This window comes from Osmerus eperlanus, chromosome 17 (genome assembly GCF_963692335.1).
Source record: "Osmerus eperlanus chromosome 17, fOsmEpe2.1, whole genome shotgun sequence".
Taxonomy (NCBI): Eukaryota; Metazoa; Chordata; class Actinopteri; order Osmeriformes; family Osmeridae; genus Osmerus; species Osmerus eperlanus.
Window position 1 is genome coordinate 10,211,067 of NC_085034.1, and position 15,560 is coordinate 10,226,626.

The window sequence follows — 15,560 nt, forward strand, 5'->3', positions numbered from 1 at the left end:
AGACCTATGCACTACACATGACATGTTTCCCATCCAACATGCTTAGTAAAATATAATATATCTATACAAACATTTCAGTTCCCCTTAGCTTTTTCCGAGGGAAGGGGGGTGATAAGCTGGCTGTTCCTGTGATTCACATATGGAAACTGTGTGATTATCTAAACAGGCAATCTAACCCTACACGGTGTCGGAACAGCCAGAGTAGGTAAACTGAACCTGTATCCTTGAATTACTCCCCCCCCACCCCCCCATTCTCCTCCTCCTCCACCTTCCCCTCCCTTCCTCTTCTCTGTCCCCTTCCCGCTATCCCACTCGCTCGCTTTCTAGATTTATGCATTCAATACACTTGTTATCCTCTCAGAGAATTACAAGTGTGTGTGTTCATCAATGTGTGTGTGTGCGCGCACGTGAACACAGAGTAGTGAGAAGCCTGTCTGTCTGTAGTGGGGGTTCCAGAACCTTCCTCAGCTCAAAGTGGGTTGTGTAGTGGCCAGTTTGTTGTGCTGCACACACACACACACACACACACAAACACATACACACACACTACATAACACACTGAGGGATGTTTGCTACAGAGTTTATTGTGGAACTATAGAACTGGAGGAGAGCCCCGACACAGCTCTTATAAAGCTATATGAGATCTAATGTGTGTGTGTGTGTGTGTGTGTGTGTGTGTGTAAGAGTGTGTGTTTGGGGACTGTATTTGAGTGCTGTGTGTCTGAGGGCCGTGTAAATAACTGTGTGTGTGTGTGTTAGGGAACTGTGTTTGAGTGCGGTGTGTCTGAGGGCCGTGTAAATAACTGTGTGAGGGCCAGAAATGGAGAGGCCCCATGGGATGTCTAACTCACCACAGGGAGCGTTTTCTCTGAACGACCGTGTGTTTGTGTGTGTGTATGTGTGTGTGTGTGCGAACATTAAACATGACTATCGCATGTTTCAACACATTTCTAGTTTCCTATCTGGAGGGCCTTTCAACACATGTATTACCACGGGGGTAAATGTACAGTAGGGATCTATTTTGACGGCTTTGTTTGATGTTATATAAAACTTTTTTGTGTTGAAATAAAAGAGAGAGAGTGTGTGTGTGTTTGGGTGTGTGTGTGTGTGCAATGTTGAGCTGAGCAATGACCCATGAAATGGTCCAGAAATCGGATCCAGACAGCAGTGAAAGCAGCGCCCCCCATTCTCTCTAATCTTATCCCCCCCTCCCCCTCTTTACCCCTCTCTCTCTCTCCTGCCTCTTCTATCCTTTCGTTTTAGGCCACAGATCACTGACACCAGCCGAAGAAACTTAAACTAACACACACACACACACACCCTAGCACTTCCACACACACACACACACACACACACACACCCTAGCACTTCCACACACACACACACACACACACACATCATACACACCCTCAGGCCCTAGGACCCAGGTGAATATCTTGCCAGCACATTGACCTACTGGCAGAAACCGAGAGAAATAGAGGAAGGGAGAGAGATGTACAGAGAAGGAGAGATAAAGAGACAAGAATAAGAAAGAGAAAGTCAAAAGAGGAAAAGAAAAAAGGCAGTGATTAAAGTACACAATCCACCCTGAATCAGCTATGAGTTGATTACGAACAGCTAAAGTGGTGTGAGTAGAGATATGGGGAGGGGGGGGGGATTAGGTAGAAGGAAGACTAGGTCAGACAGGTACATTTACACAAGCAAAACCTAAAACATTTGAAACATTACAATCCTGTGTTGTGACAGCCCAAAGCCGCCGTCCAATCCAGTCAGAGTTCTGTGTCCTGAACAGGATTAAAGGACAACGGGGGGGAAACCCCAAGTAACAAACTCTTACCTGGACAACATCTGTTTATCTTTTATTCATGTCAACGATCAGTTTTAGTCCCCAGCTCTGTTTTAACAGTTTAGTGGGAAAGAAAGTAACAATTCTGAGAATTTCCGACTCTCCCCAACAGGATAGGGAATGCTGACAAGGAGGCCTTGTCAAACTCGTTGCTCTAAAACAACAAACCGCTGGTGTTAAGACACACAAGCCCACTGGCACAAAGTCTCTTTTCTGCTTTAGAGAATAGGCAGGATCTCATGGTGCTTTGTGGCTGTTTGGAACCTGTCGACACGCACAGATTTACACGGCTCAGCAACTGAGTGAGGAGCGAGGCGTAGGCATGCACGCCTAGCACTGGTTGAAGTACCTGCAGCTGCATGTACACAGTACCCACACGGCACAGAGTGTGTGTATGGATGTGTGTGTGTGTGCTACTGTCTGACGCTGTGTCCCAAGTACACAAACCCACATCATTATCCAGACATGGGTGGAGAGCTTTTTTCGTAGCCGCAGTCCTAACCCAATCTGCTACAATATCAGATGCAGTGTCTACTACTGTATGACGCCTTGGTCATCTTCAATAATGTTGATCATGTCATAATCATTCTTTACAGCTGTGCTGGAGATGCTGTGTGTCATCAGAGGAGTCAAATATTCCAGTCATCCAGGAAATTGGTATGAGTCTTAGTCGCTAACTGTCATATCTAAACGTGACTGTACCTCCTCTCTCCCTCTCTCAATTTATCCCTCTCTCTTCTCTCTCACACTTTCTCACACACTTTCTTTCACTCTCATTCTCTTACCTTTACATTTACATTTATTCATTTTGCTCACACACTCTTTTTGTCTCACACACACTCTCTCTCAAACTCTTTCTCTCACCATCCCTCTCTCTGGAATATGGAACGAATTATGCGGTGGAGCTGAGAAAAAAAAACAGGTCTTGAAACAATTATTCTAGAACAATCTGAGGTGGATACATGCAGTTGAGTCAAGTGTTACCCTGACAGATGCAGACACGTCACCATCTACAAACTCTTAATATGATTTACTGTCTCAGCTACCCCAATGGGAACGGGGGGGGCGGGGGAGTAATGCTACCCAACAAGGCCAAGGACTCCCATTGACATTCATTCACCTACTTAACTATTATAAATCCATCTAATGGCAATTACAGTATGCACAAGCCACCTTACCTCAGTATCCGATTGCACTATGTTGACCACTCACGCTGCTCATTCTTATTCTTATTTTTATATATATTTTATTTTATATTTAAATTGTTGTATTTTATGATTGTTTAGTTCTTAGAAATAGTTACACTTTTGTACTTTTACTTAATTTAAGATTTGTATATGTTTAGTGTTTTGCACCTCCCTGCCACAGTAAATTCTGTGTTTGTATAACATACAGAATAAACCGAATTCTGATTCTGATTCTGACTACACTGTGTCACTCTAAAGGAATCGATTCCTAACCATCGTAAACTATCATAACTGTTTCCATAACCAGTCATCACTTGACTTGATCCACTGTTACCTGGCTGCCCCTAAATGGTTTAGACATGTATTCTAATATGCAAATCATTCAGGGAATGAACCAGCCAAGAGTGTGCTATGACAATATTATGACAACAGCAGCTTTGACAACACATGGCACAACTATTTGAGAGAGGTCTAAAACGTCCCTAAAGTATAGGTTTTGAAGACTTGTCTCCAGCAAACTAACACCCAGGATATTGCAGCAGCATGTAATGAATCATCACAAACCCCGAGGAGTCAGTTCTTAAACCTGGGGGGTATTCCAGAATGCAGGTTATGCAACATAACTGGGTAAGTTAACCCACCAGCTGATTCTCAATGTCGCAGCAACCTACTGGCAATGTTGCTACAACGCTACAGCTGGGTAAGTTAACTTACCCGGGTATGTCACATAACCTGCTGTTACAGGTAACCAGGTGTTACATACAAAACAACAAACACAGAATTACATAAACATGACAGTAAACTAACTCACTGATAACAGTTCGATGTATTGCCAAACTTGTCAGATCTAGTTCCAGAATATCCATCTATCCAACCATCCATTTTCCATCCATCCATCCACACGCCAGTATTAGCATCAGTCAGCTGCAGTACCTAGGGGCAGCCCTTCATACTCTCCTCCTCTCCAGAACACATCAATAATACAGCGCTGTTCTCTGATGTCACTCAGGCACCTTTCAGCCCCCATGAGTTCATCCACTGTCATTCCTAGGCACATGGACTCTCCCCTTCACCCTCTGTAGGTTCCCTGATTCATACAGTCATCCCTGGGAAGGTACTGGCCTCTTTGGTCTGGTTGCTTGTTCATTTAGTATCTAGCTTCATCCTTGGTAGACGTCCTCCCGGTGTACCAATACTGAAGCATTAATCCACAGTGCACCAACACAAGCCACAGTCATGTACGTCGCGGAGTTCGTACATCACATTGACAGCTCATCACTTAGAAAAGTGCATAGCTATGCCCCTGAAGCCAATATTGAGCAATGCTTGCCACAAACAATTCACACTTCAAACACTCTTGAAAAGTGTAAGAGAATGTGGTGTCCTGTATATACAGTAGCTATTGTATACATATTGTACAGAATGAATCTAAGTATAGATCTAAGTATAGATATGTGTGTGTATATATACACACACACACACCTGTGTATGTGTGTGTATACGGCAGGGAGAGGTGAGGGGAGTGGTAATTGAGGGAAGATATCTGGCAGCCCGTTGGATCCACCCGCGAGCCATGTAGGGATGTAGCAATGAGACAGGCTGTGTCTCGTTGAGCGATTAATTGATTGAGTGTTTGCATATAAGAAGGGAGAGAGACCAGAGAAACTGAGATGTATGTGACGGATTAAATATACATCTGCATTGAAATTGTACTGTGTGTGCCGGTTTGTTATTGTACTTGATGGTGTGGAACACCCCTTTACCTGCTACAATATTTATATAAACACACACACAGATATGTACAATGCATTGCATAAGTATTCACCCCCCTTGGAGTTTTTTAAATGTTGTCATGGTTTAACCACAGATTCAGATTTATTTAATTTGACTTTTTATGTAATGGACCAACACAAAACAGTCCATCATTTGGAAGTCAGGGAAAATATTACATGGATTTCAAAATGATTTACTAATAAAAATCTGAAAAGTGGTGAGTGCATATGTATTCGCCCCCCCTCCCCACCCCCCCAGGTTCAGATTTTTTTTTTTTTTTTAATTTTTTTTTTACTTCAAAATGATGGAATATTTTGTGTTGGTCCATTACATAAAATCACAATTAAATACATTTGAATCTGTGGTTCTACGATGGCAGAATGTAGAAAAGTCTAAGGGGGGTGAATACTTATGCAAGGCACTGTGTATATATATATACAGTATATATCTGTATGTATATATAGTTTTATCAAATTAAATAATAAATAAAGTACAGAGAGAACATTTTCAATTGGTGCTTGCATGGGCTATCTATTAAAACAAAGTATTTTTATTTGTTAGACACAATCTTGTTTGACCTGACATTCTGTCAGTCATACTCTGTTTCTCTGTTTCTCCTAGTTGACGTGACATCTAGCTAACAGCATTAAGGGACCCGGGTAACTGCCCATGTCTGTCAGTGAGGTGCTGTGTGTACTGTTCATTTAACTCTTCAAGCAGCCCTGTGTGCTTGTGTGTATGTGTGTGTGTAGATGTTTGTGTAGACTGAACTCCTGAAAGAGCCAGGCTGGTATGTGCATGTGTGTACACACCCTTGTGTTTGTGGGTGTGTAAGGGAGGGAGTAACTGCACGTGTGTGTGTGTTGACAGAATGCTCAGTCCAGCCCATTCAGTCTATTGCTGGGCTGAGGAACACAGGAATCATTCACTCCCTCGCTCGCTGAGGCCCCTGTGGAGGGTCTACTGGTTAGCACCCTGCCAATTAGCCACTAGGTCAACACAATTAGCCTCTCTTCAGATGCTGTGAATGACTGTTTACACACAGAAAGTGCTGACCTCTTCTTGTGAGGTCTGCACTGTCTGTGTGTGTAAACGTGTGTAAGTGTATGTGTGCATGTGCAAACATGTGTGTGTGAGAGAGTAGAAGTGTGTGTTTTAATATCCCTCTTCACATGGTGTCAGTTTCCTGTCAGTATTAGCCCCTGGTTTTTTCTCACCCACTTCTCTTTATTTGTCTAAAGGCCTGACTAGCAGTGAAGAGACCCCTGAACTTCTCATTGTTTGCGTACCTTCTCCCCTCCTCCATTTCTTGTCTCCATCTTTGTTTGGCTCCCCCTCTCCTCTCTGTTGTGAGTGTCCTGTATATCCGTCTCTGCTTAATTTCGAGTGCGTGTGATCATCTGTGTTGATGTGTTCCTTTTCCGCGCGTTCTGAAATGGCGAAAGATCATCATTTCAAGCAAAGGCAAAGAAAACAAACTGAAAGTATCAACTAAAAGCAGAGTGCTGGAGGGAGAAATTAATGGTCTGTGAAAACCAACATGCGTGGTTTCCTGATGTATGGTGCTGATGTGTTTTAAGCGTGTTAATTCAAAATACAGTTGATTAGCAAATACTTTAAGGCAAGCATAATGATCAAAATTTTTAAGAAATAGTATTTTTGATGAATTGAAGATGTATTAGTCCCTTGAGGTCTTAATTAACTATGTGTTAATTAGCTTATTGATTCATTGATTCCAAGTGGGTTGAGACCATAACATTCTGTAGCACATTCAGGCAACACACATTCCACAGGCTGTTTATTACTGTTCACAAGTGGCACTGTACTGAATGTTATATCTATCCATCCACACTTCTCATGGGCATTCAGTCGTTTTCTTTCTTGTCCCCTGTGTCTCAGGTTGATCCTCTTCTCCAATTATGTCCTTTCAAGACCTTCCTCTTCCCACCAAATCTCCTCTCATTCTCCTTTCATGCCCCCTTGTTTCCTCTTGGCTCCGACCTTCTCTCCTCACCCCTTTCCTTCCGTTCTAACTTTACATCTGCATCTCTCTTCTCATTCTCCCCCTCTCCCTCTTTCTCTCTCTCTCTCTGTCTCTCTCTCTCTTCCAAGCGTTACATATTTTATGAACTCGGCCTGGTCCACAGTAGTAATTACAGAACAGTCATGAGTCACGCCGGCAGCCCAGAGCTTTGGAAATGTGCATTACGGTTGCATTAAATATTCAAGACGTATTTTTAAGTTCGATGTTGAATGTAGATATAACTGGCTCATGACTCCCTCTCCTGACAAACGTCGCGGAGCAGTCAAACACACGTTTTTATTTGGATAAAACAATAAAACATACCGTACTGAAAGATGCATTTAATATGTGGGCTACAATATACAAGTAGGCTTCTTCTATCATCGATTTTGAGTCTTTTAATCGAGCTCCCCCTGCACCGACTCCGTGCACTGACACCAAATAAAATGTCCATCCATTAACGAGCGGCCCATTAACCGACCCATCCTGAAACTAATGATCAGACACTTTCGCCAATACAAGTAGCCTACATTTGGAAGAATGGGTGGAACTTGACAGCATATTAACAGTATCCGGAAAGGACATAGATGACCATTACAATTAGACTGCAGTATAGCCCAGACAGCGCAGTGTACAGAACCATACAGGGCTTTGTAGGTGGAGGGAACTTCCATGTGATTTGACCTTGTGTGTATGCACAGATCGTCACAGGAACGTAGACCAGCATGGCACTGCCAAGCACTGGCTGGTTATGTGCTCAATTATTTGAATAGCCCATTGCACGAGCCCTTATAGGAACATCCACAATACTAAAGAATTGAAGATGTGAATACTGCTAATATTTTACTGGAGATATAGTTGTCCGTATTCGTCCGGTGGAGCTTGACAGTGGCGGTGACGCGGCGTGCCGGACCCCGGTCTTTATACGCACATATAGCCTACGCCAAGAGCCATCTGTCCCGCTGAGTACAAGAACATCAGATTACGTCTATAGAGAGAGAGAGAGAGAGAGAGAGAGAGAGAGAGAGAGAGAGAGAGAGAGAGAGAGAGAGAGAGAGAGAGAGAGAGCACCCTCCACTCTTCATGATAACAAAACTGGTGTGGCACGCACGCAGTGCGCTTTGAAGTGGGACATTTTGAAAAGGATTCTGTCTAAAATCATCACCTTAATGTCGACTCGGCTGGATATTAACACACCGATGCTATGGTTACCTTTATTACGGTACGTAAATTACACACTACTTTGCACATTGTTTTGTAAAGCCGAAACTCCATTCGTGGGAATTTGACACGGGTGACTTTAGATTGACAGCTCAAGGCACATATGACCGTCTCACTGTATGTTTTCGTAGAAAATACTAAAGATACGATATTTAACAAACGAAAAGTTTTTTATGTTAGGCTATGTTGTTAGCGTGGCCCTGGATTGTTGATAAAAGTTTATTCAAAATATTATTTGGCACCGCAAACGAATATAAATCCTTGCATTATATAAAAAGTTTGATGGTTTGTTTGTCATAGTGCAGGGGTTAAATCATGGTCAGTTTTGTTCGAAGCTTTGTAAAAGGAAACTCACCGTATGAGAAGATGAAGCAAGAATGTGAAATGTAATGCGCTGAGCGCTGCCCTAGGGCGAAGAGAAAACCAGTACGGGCAAATTCACTTCTTACCTATTACACTCCTTTTCTAGGTAGACAAAAAGACTGGGTTGGACTCTTTGCTTTAAGCAATTATCCTATACGCACGTAGGCTATAGGTCTATGATATTATTGAGACATTCTGTTTTCCAAATGAAAAATCTGAAAGCAAAAACGTAAAGCCATCTAGTGTACATCTATGCAAATTTATCAAGTGGTGCTTCATTTAGGTAGGAAAAAAGACCAAAGGGTTTCACTCTTATCCTTTGTGACCGCAGGAGAAAGTTAACATAGGCTTGCAAGCCCGTGCGTAAGGGTCGTTTTCTCCCTGTTCCGCGAAACTTGTGCAATTGTGTAGGTGAACACTGATGCAGACATTATTGCAATGTATATGAAACGACTCAGTTGGAAATCTTGTCGCGGAGTTTAATGAACTTCTAGGGACTGTTCCTCCAAGTGCTAGAGATAGGCAGACAATCCTTAATGGATAATCCGGCAAATCTGTGGTGCAGATGGGTCATCTCTCCCGCCTCGCCTCATGGTGCTTCAGTGGTTCTTTTTACGTTTTCAAAAAGTGGTCTTTTAAGGTATTTCCTTGACAAAGCACAATCATGCTCATTTATTTCCCTGATTCAATTGCCATTTTCACACAAACTCACTGCGCATTAAGTGTGTGTGCAGTAGGCTATGCCTTGTCTGCAGAGCATCTGCCAAATGCATGGATTTGACGCAAGACGTTGAACCCATTTGACACGCAGGAGAAGTGGGAATTAGTGTTGAGTAGTCCAGCAGGGCCGGTCGCCAAAGGCCGCTGCACTAACTGTGTTTGCATCAACTGCCATGGAGGACTACTCAGTCAATCCAAAAGGCACGAAATAATTCAATTCATTGTAACATTTCAAAATGTGTCACTCACGAAGTATACACTTATGTACGAATTAACATGATATTATTTAAATTCCAAATTATGCTATAACCCTGAAATGCACTTGAAAATATATCAATCGGCATGCCGCCTGCATAACGACTGGATGTACTGGACGTCTGGTAATGGCCAAAAATTAACAAATAAGCAATGATTTTGAATCTGTTGTGGTTGCTCCCCCTTTGCTAAATAATTGTTTAAACATTAAGAGGAGAATGTTTACAGTGCATACTTACATACATTTGAGAGGCCATGATATAGCACGTTTTTCTTCTCAATTCTCACACCCCCACCCACATCCATGCACACACACATCTAGGTACATTACATTTACATTTATTAATTCAGTTCCTGGAGAGCTGCTCCTTCACAGGCAGGATACTGAAGATTCTGCAAAAAGATCCACAAGTTGCAGCTATGATAGTGATCTTTATGTTATTCAAAATAACCCTGATATCATAGCCCAAAGCCATTGTAGATGCACTCACTTAGTGTGGGCACCTGGATTTCATGCACTGTACTGGAGATTGGAGACTGCATCTGAACGAGGATAGGTGAGTTGTCTGCCTTTATAAAATGGAGGCTTGTGGCCTTTTTGTGCAGTAATGACAAGGGAACACTGTCAGCCTATAATGTCAATGGACCTCAGTCTACCAGTCTGCCTGGTGAGTAGGCCTATCATTCAGGCTGAGCCATGAATTGTAAAGGAAAGTAACTTGGGAGAATAGAGTTTTCTTGAGTGCCTAATTGTTCAAGGCCCATACTGTAGCAGTTAATTGTCAGGCGTGCTGACATGAAGGCTTTAACTAGTCATTTTGATGGCTCAATATCAGCTCACACATCTCAGTGTGACCCAGTAGATCCAGAGTGATCTGAGGTGTCAGAGTGTTTTGCACACATGCAGGAGTGCACGCCTACACACACACACACACACACACACACACACACACACACACACACACACACACACACACACACACACACACACACACACACACACACACACACACACACACACACACACACAAGTTCACTTAGTTCTCTTAAAAAACAAGGCCTTCCACTTAACCTCCCTGACCTCATCCAATGACTACGATTGGACGTAGACCTTTCCAAAGTTTGAGCTTGTGAGGGTCTTAACAACCTCTGTCTCAAAGGTAGGTCTTTGGAGCACAATAGCATTTGTGGCAAGAATGTGCAGGCTAACAAGATAACCAACTCATTGGTTAGCGATGCTCAAGGCGGTCTTTTCAACAGCAGCCTCTTCGCTGGTTTCTCAGAGTCATGTGATGTGGGCATGATGCCGGCACAGTACGCTTGTTGTTGTTTGAAGGTCTGAGGAGTAAGACAGTGATGGTGACAAAACTGGTGGTTGGTCCTGGGCGGGGGAGGGAGGGGCAAAGTGTGTGTCTGTTGGGGGGGGTCTGGTTCTCCCAGTCAGACCCTGACCCAGTTTATCCCCCCGAGGGGTTTGCCTCCAACATACACACATACACACTGAAGCAGTATACAGTCACATATGGAATCGGGCTAGTAATCAGAAGGTTGCTGGTTCGATCCCTGGCTCTGCCAAATGACGTTGTGTCCTTGGGCAAGGCACTTCACCCTACTTGCCTCGGGGTAGAATGTCCCTGTACTTACTGTAAGTCGCTCTGGTTAAGAGCGTCTGCTAAAAAATGTCAAAAAATAAATAAATGCACGCCCATGCCCTTTTCTCTCTCTCTCTCTCTCTCTCTCTCTCTCTCTCTCTCTCTCTCTCTCTCTCTCTCTCTCTCTCTCTCTCTCTCTCTCTCTCTCTCTCTCTCTGTCTCTCTCTCTCTCTCTCTCTCTCTCTCTCTCTCTTTCTATCTATGTCGCTGTCACTCTTTCTCTCCCACACACACACGCGCGCAATGGCAGTTTGGCAGTGCTCTAATATTGCTCTTACGGGGTGAAAGAGGGCAGAAAGTTTCGCAATTCATGGGAAACAAAACACCAGACCTGTTTGTGTGAGGAGATAAGTGAGCTGAACATCTCTTAAGGGCTTTAGTCAAGCAGGTAAAAAACCTGTCTCAAAGGTTCAGTTCCAGCGGAGTGTCACATGAATAATAAACAGGAAATATCAATGTCAGAATCTAACGTATGATCAGAATGTACATGAGGCCACATGTGATGTACTCTGGCCCAGAAGCATGTGTGTGTTGCCCTATTCCCAGTCTATTTGCAGTGTGTGCCGTTTTTGCCTAATCCATCGTGAAAATAATAATTATACAGCATGTTAACATGAGTTCTGCAAAATTGGTTCTGCTCCTCTTTCACACAACTTCAGGTCAGTTATCTGACCAGTCTTTGATGTGCACCTCTGCCTCTACACGTTCCTTTCCCGTCGCTAAGGTGCCACTCAGAACTTGACAAATCGAATCTGGAATCCCTCTAGCCTCGACTATTCAGGAAAGAAATACCAAGCATACATCTTTCTAGACTTTTCTAGGCGTTCTTTAATCAGACCCCTATCCTCCTAGATCAAGCTAAGTGGACTCCGTTTACCCAGCCTGTCACAGTCCTGTAGGAGGGGGGGAGACGTTTTTCAACAGATGCATCTCGCAGATGTTTGTTTTTGTGGCTTCAAACAGCACTGCATCCGCCAACACACACACACACATGCAAACACTGAATGTGTAGGCACGTTTAAGCACAATACGCTTTGTGGGCACACAAGCATGCACTCATGGACACATAGTATTATCAACATACACACAGAGAGACACAGACACAGACACACACAGGCACACATACACATACACACACATCTGGATTCTCTCTATCCTTCTCTTAGTGGCGTAGCTGTTTCCCAGCAGTTGGGTATGTGTCTTTGATTGGTGTCTTCTTTAGACGGTTACAGCGCAGTACAGTGTGTGGGTGTTCTATATCAACAGCAGGCGTGTCCAGAACGGGGGAAGCCAAAAGACAGTGGTATCGTTGGGATGACGTAACACTTCCAGGAGAGACCGGATGGTTCTGTTCAAACCCATGTCCATGGTCTGTCCACTGGGTGGTTGGCTCAAGTCCTACATGCTCTGAAACCCGTAGCACGGACCATGGATTACTTTCTGCTTATCTCCTCCAGCCCTGGCTGTATTATATTAGGCCTAAAGGGGGACAAGGAGTCATGGGATATGTAGTCAGCACCAGGAGATAGCTTTAGGCTTGTAGTGCAGTTTTGCTGGTTGGTGTGTTAAGATGCTATGGCATCGTGGGGATTGTAGTTTATTGGAGTGAAGGAGCACGCACCATCAGTATGAAGCATGGACATTTGCACACAGCCCTCTCTCAGAGCATACAAGCTATAATTGTTGTAGTTGATGCTAGATAAAGTTTTCTAGTCTAGTGGTCCTCAACCCTGGTCGTCAGGGCCCATTGTTGTAGATGTTTCCCTGCTCAAACGCACCTGGTTCAAATAAATGGATCATTATCAAGCTCGGCAGAAGCCCGATAACAACCCAATAATTTGAATAAGGTGTGTTGGAGACATTTAAAACATACAGTTTTACATACAGTGAGGGCCCTGAGGACCAGAGTTGCAGACCACCGCTCCAGTCAACAAGCTTGATGTTCTGGGATTGTGTCTAGCGGGCCAGGTTCCAGTGTAGATTAACCCCTATAATAAGCTCATATGTCACCTAAGCAGTCTGCTATCCCCCCTCTATGACCACTAGCCGCTGGCTCATCCCACAGACATACGTAATCGTGCAACGTAATAATGTAATCGTCTAAGTAGTTATTGGTCTTAGCATTGTGTTTGGCTGGATTCAAGCGTGTTGTGTAACAAGTGTTGGATGTATTTCAGGCTCTCTGGCAGCGCCATGGCTTTTAAAAGGGTTTCTGGCTGGACCTGGGAGCAGGGGAGCTCAGGCTGTAATCATTCCCACTGAGAGTACTCCTGGACTGGGTCTCAGACACCGGCTGGTCCTGGACCTGGGTTTAGACTGGGACTAAGTCTGGGGATTTGTCTCTGGCTCAATCTGTGGGACTATGGATGTTGTGGCTGAGACTGGGGGGGATGGGAGCTAGCGATAGGGCTGGAACTACAGTTGGGGCTGGAGCTATGGGTTTGGGCTACAGGCTGAGGGGGATGGGAGTGTGGCTTGGAGTTGGAACGCGAGGCAGCTGAAGCCTAATTAGGTTTTACGAGGCACTTCTCGATGATGTCTGGTTATGGGACTCAAGACCCTGTAAAACATTATCGTCAGTGAAGAGTACTTTACCATACTGTAGGCCTATCCAGTAGTTATTTTGACAATTCCACCCAATACTGCCTCCAACACTAATACTGACAAATACCACACTTATAACCAAAAATACACACTTTTCCGAGCATGTGCTACCTATCATGGCCCGTATCAGATTCAAGACCCTGGTATTGACCTTCCGAGCAGTGAACGGGACTGCACCCGTCTACATCAAGTCTCTCCTGCAGCCTTACACCCCCACCCGTCACCTACGGTCTTCTTCAGACAACCGCCTGGTGGTCCCACCGCTCAAGACCGCCCGGTCCCAACACAAGCTCTTCTCCTGTCTGGCCCCCCAGTGGTGGAATCAACTCCCCACCTCCATCAGAGACACTGACTGTCTCTCCACCTTCAAGAAAAGGCTCAAGACGCACTTGTTCCGGGAGTACAACGGTACTTAGGAATGGTTCGCTTGACCCGATGTTAGTTTCCTCAAGGATCACAATGACTCTTGCTTAGAGACTTGTTGCTCTTGTGGTTAGTGGTAACTGACTGAAATTTTTGTACTCGCTGTGATATATTGTTTTTATTATTGTTGCTTGCTTTTTCCACAGGTACACTTGCACTTATAGCAGTTCATGTTGTTTAATTGTAACTTGTTTAACTACATGCTCTTATGGTTCTTCCCTTTGGCACTTATTTTGGTTGTTCACAATGTGTGCTTCATGTTTTGGCTACTCGCAATGTTTTGTGGCTATCTCGTTGTTATGATCAGTGACCTATGCACTTTGTAAAGCTCTCTCTTGGAAGTCGCTTTGGATAAAAGCGTCTGCTAAATGAATAAATGTAAATGTAAATGTAAATGTGCAACATTGTGATAACATTCTATGTGTGAGCGTGTGTGTTGTAGTGTTTCAACTGCAGTAGTGCTGGGACTTGTCTGATATGCTGTTGTATGCTTGGCAAGGAAAACCCCTGTAGGAATGTATACCAGTTGGAATGTTAGTATGTGTTCTGTATGCATACATACAAGTGACACACATACATACACACACACACACACACACACACACACACAGGTGACTCACCTGGTTCCAGGGCATTCAGTAGTTTTACAGTATAATGATTGGAATTCAGCCCCTCCCATTACTTGCCATCTCAGTGAATTAAGAGCCCTGGAGGCAGGTAGCGATTATGGCGATAATAGGGTTGTGAGTTCTTCAGTGGAAAAAACCCACTCAGCTCCAAAATCCCAAATGTAACATTTGTATTGATCGATATTTTATATGCAAAGTCACACAAGGTTTTCAAGATGTAGTTTAATGTCAAAATACCAAACCTAATCATGAGTCAAGGAATGACATCTTAGGTTGGGACAGAAAATATGTCAATAGTGGTATACAGAATGCTAGGATCCTCCCTATCAACATACAGACTGAAGCATACATGGTTACACATGAATGGCCCCACAGACACGGAAAACAGAGGCAAGCTTCTAGAAATGTCATGTACACAGACAGCAATGTTACACCAGTTTACTGGTATCATTGATATGGTTGCATATTTAAATGCCATCATGCCAATAGAACGCCTGTTCTGGACAACAGAAGATGATTCCATGGACTTTTAAAGGGGCCCATTCATCGCTTGGACAGCATGTAGGAGTACTTTACATGCTAGTCTAGTCAGCCTTTACTGTGGATCTGGGTGGAAAAATCATATTCGTTGTTACGTTGATCACGGGATAGTGATGGATTTCAAACAATGGTTGTTGAGTCTCGAGCCCCCCCCCCCCCCCCCCCACTCGGCCCTCACACCCCCTCAAAACCCCCAGGGGAGTTTGAATGTCAACTCAGACCTCTCTCTCTCTCTCTCTCTCTCTCTCTCTCTCTCTCCCCCCCCTCTCTCTCTCTCTCTCTCTCTCTCTCTTTCTTTCTCTCTCTCTCTCCCTCTCTCCCTCC

The 15,560-nt window shown here is 44.0% G+C and overlaps 1 protein-coding gene across 1 annotated transcript in view; it reads left to right on the forward strand.

The window, feature by feature from the left end:
* The first annotated feature begins 7,914 nt into the window (after window positions 1-7,914).
* The window catches only part of ntf3 (neurotrophin 3), a 16,247-nt gene continuing 8,601 nt past the window's right edge, over window positions 7,915-15,560 (forward strand). Inside the window, exon 1 of the mRNA XM_062483454.1 lies at window positions 7,915-8,051. Coding sequence (XP_062339438.1) covers window positions 8,034-8,051 — 18 coding nt within the window. The 5' untranslated portion in view covers window positions 7,915-8,033. The remainder of the gene's footprint in view (window positions 8,052-15,560) is intronic.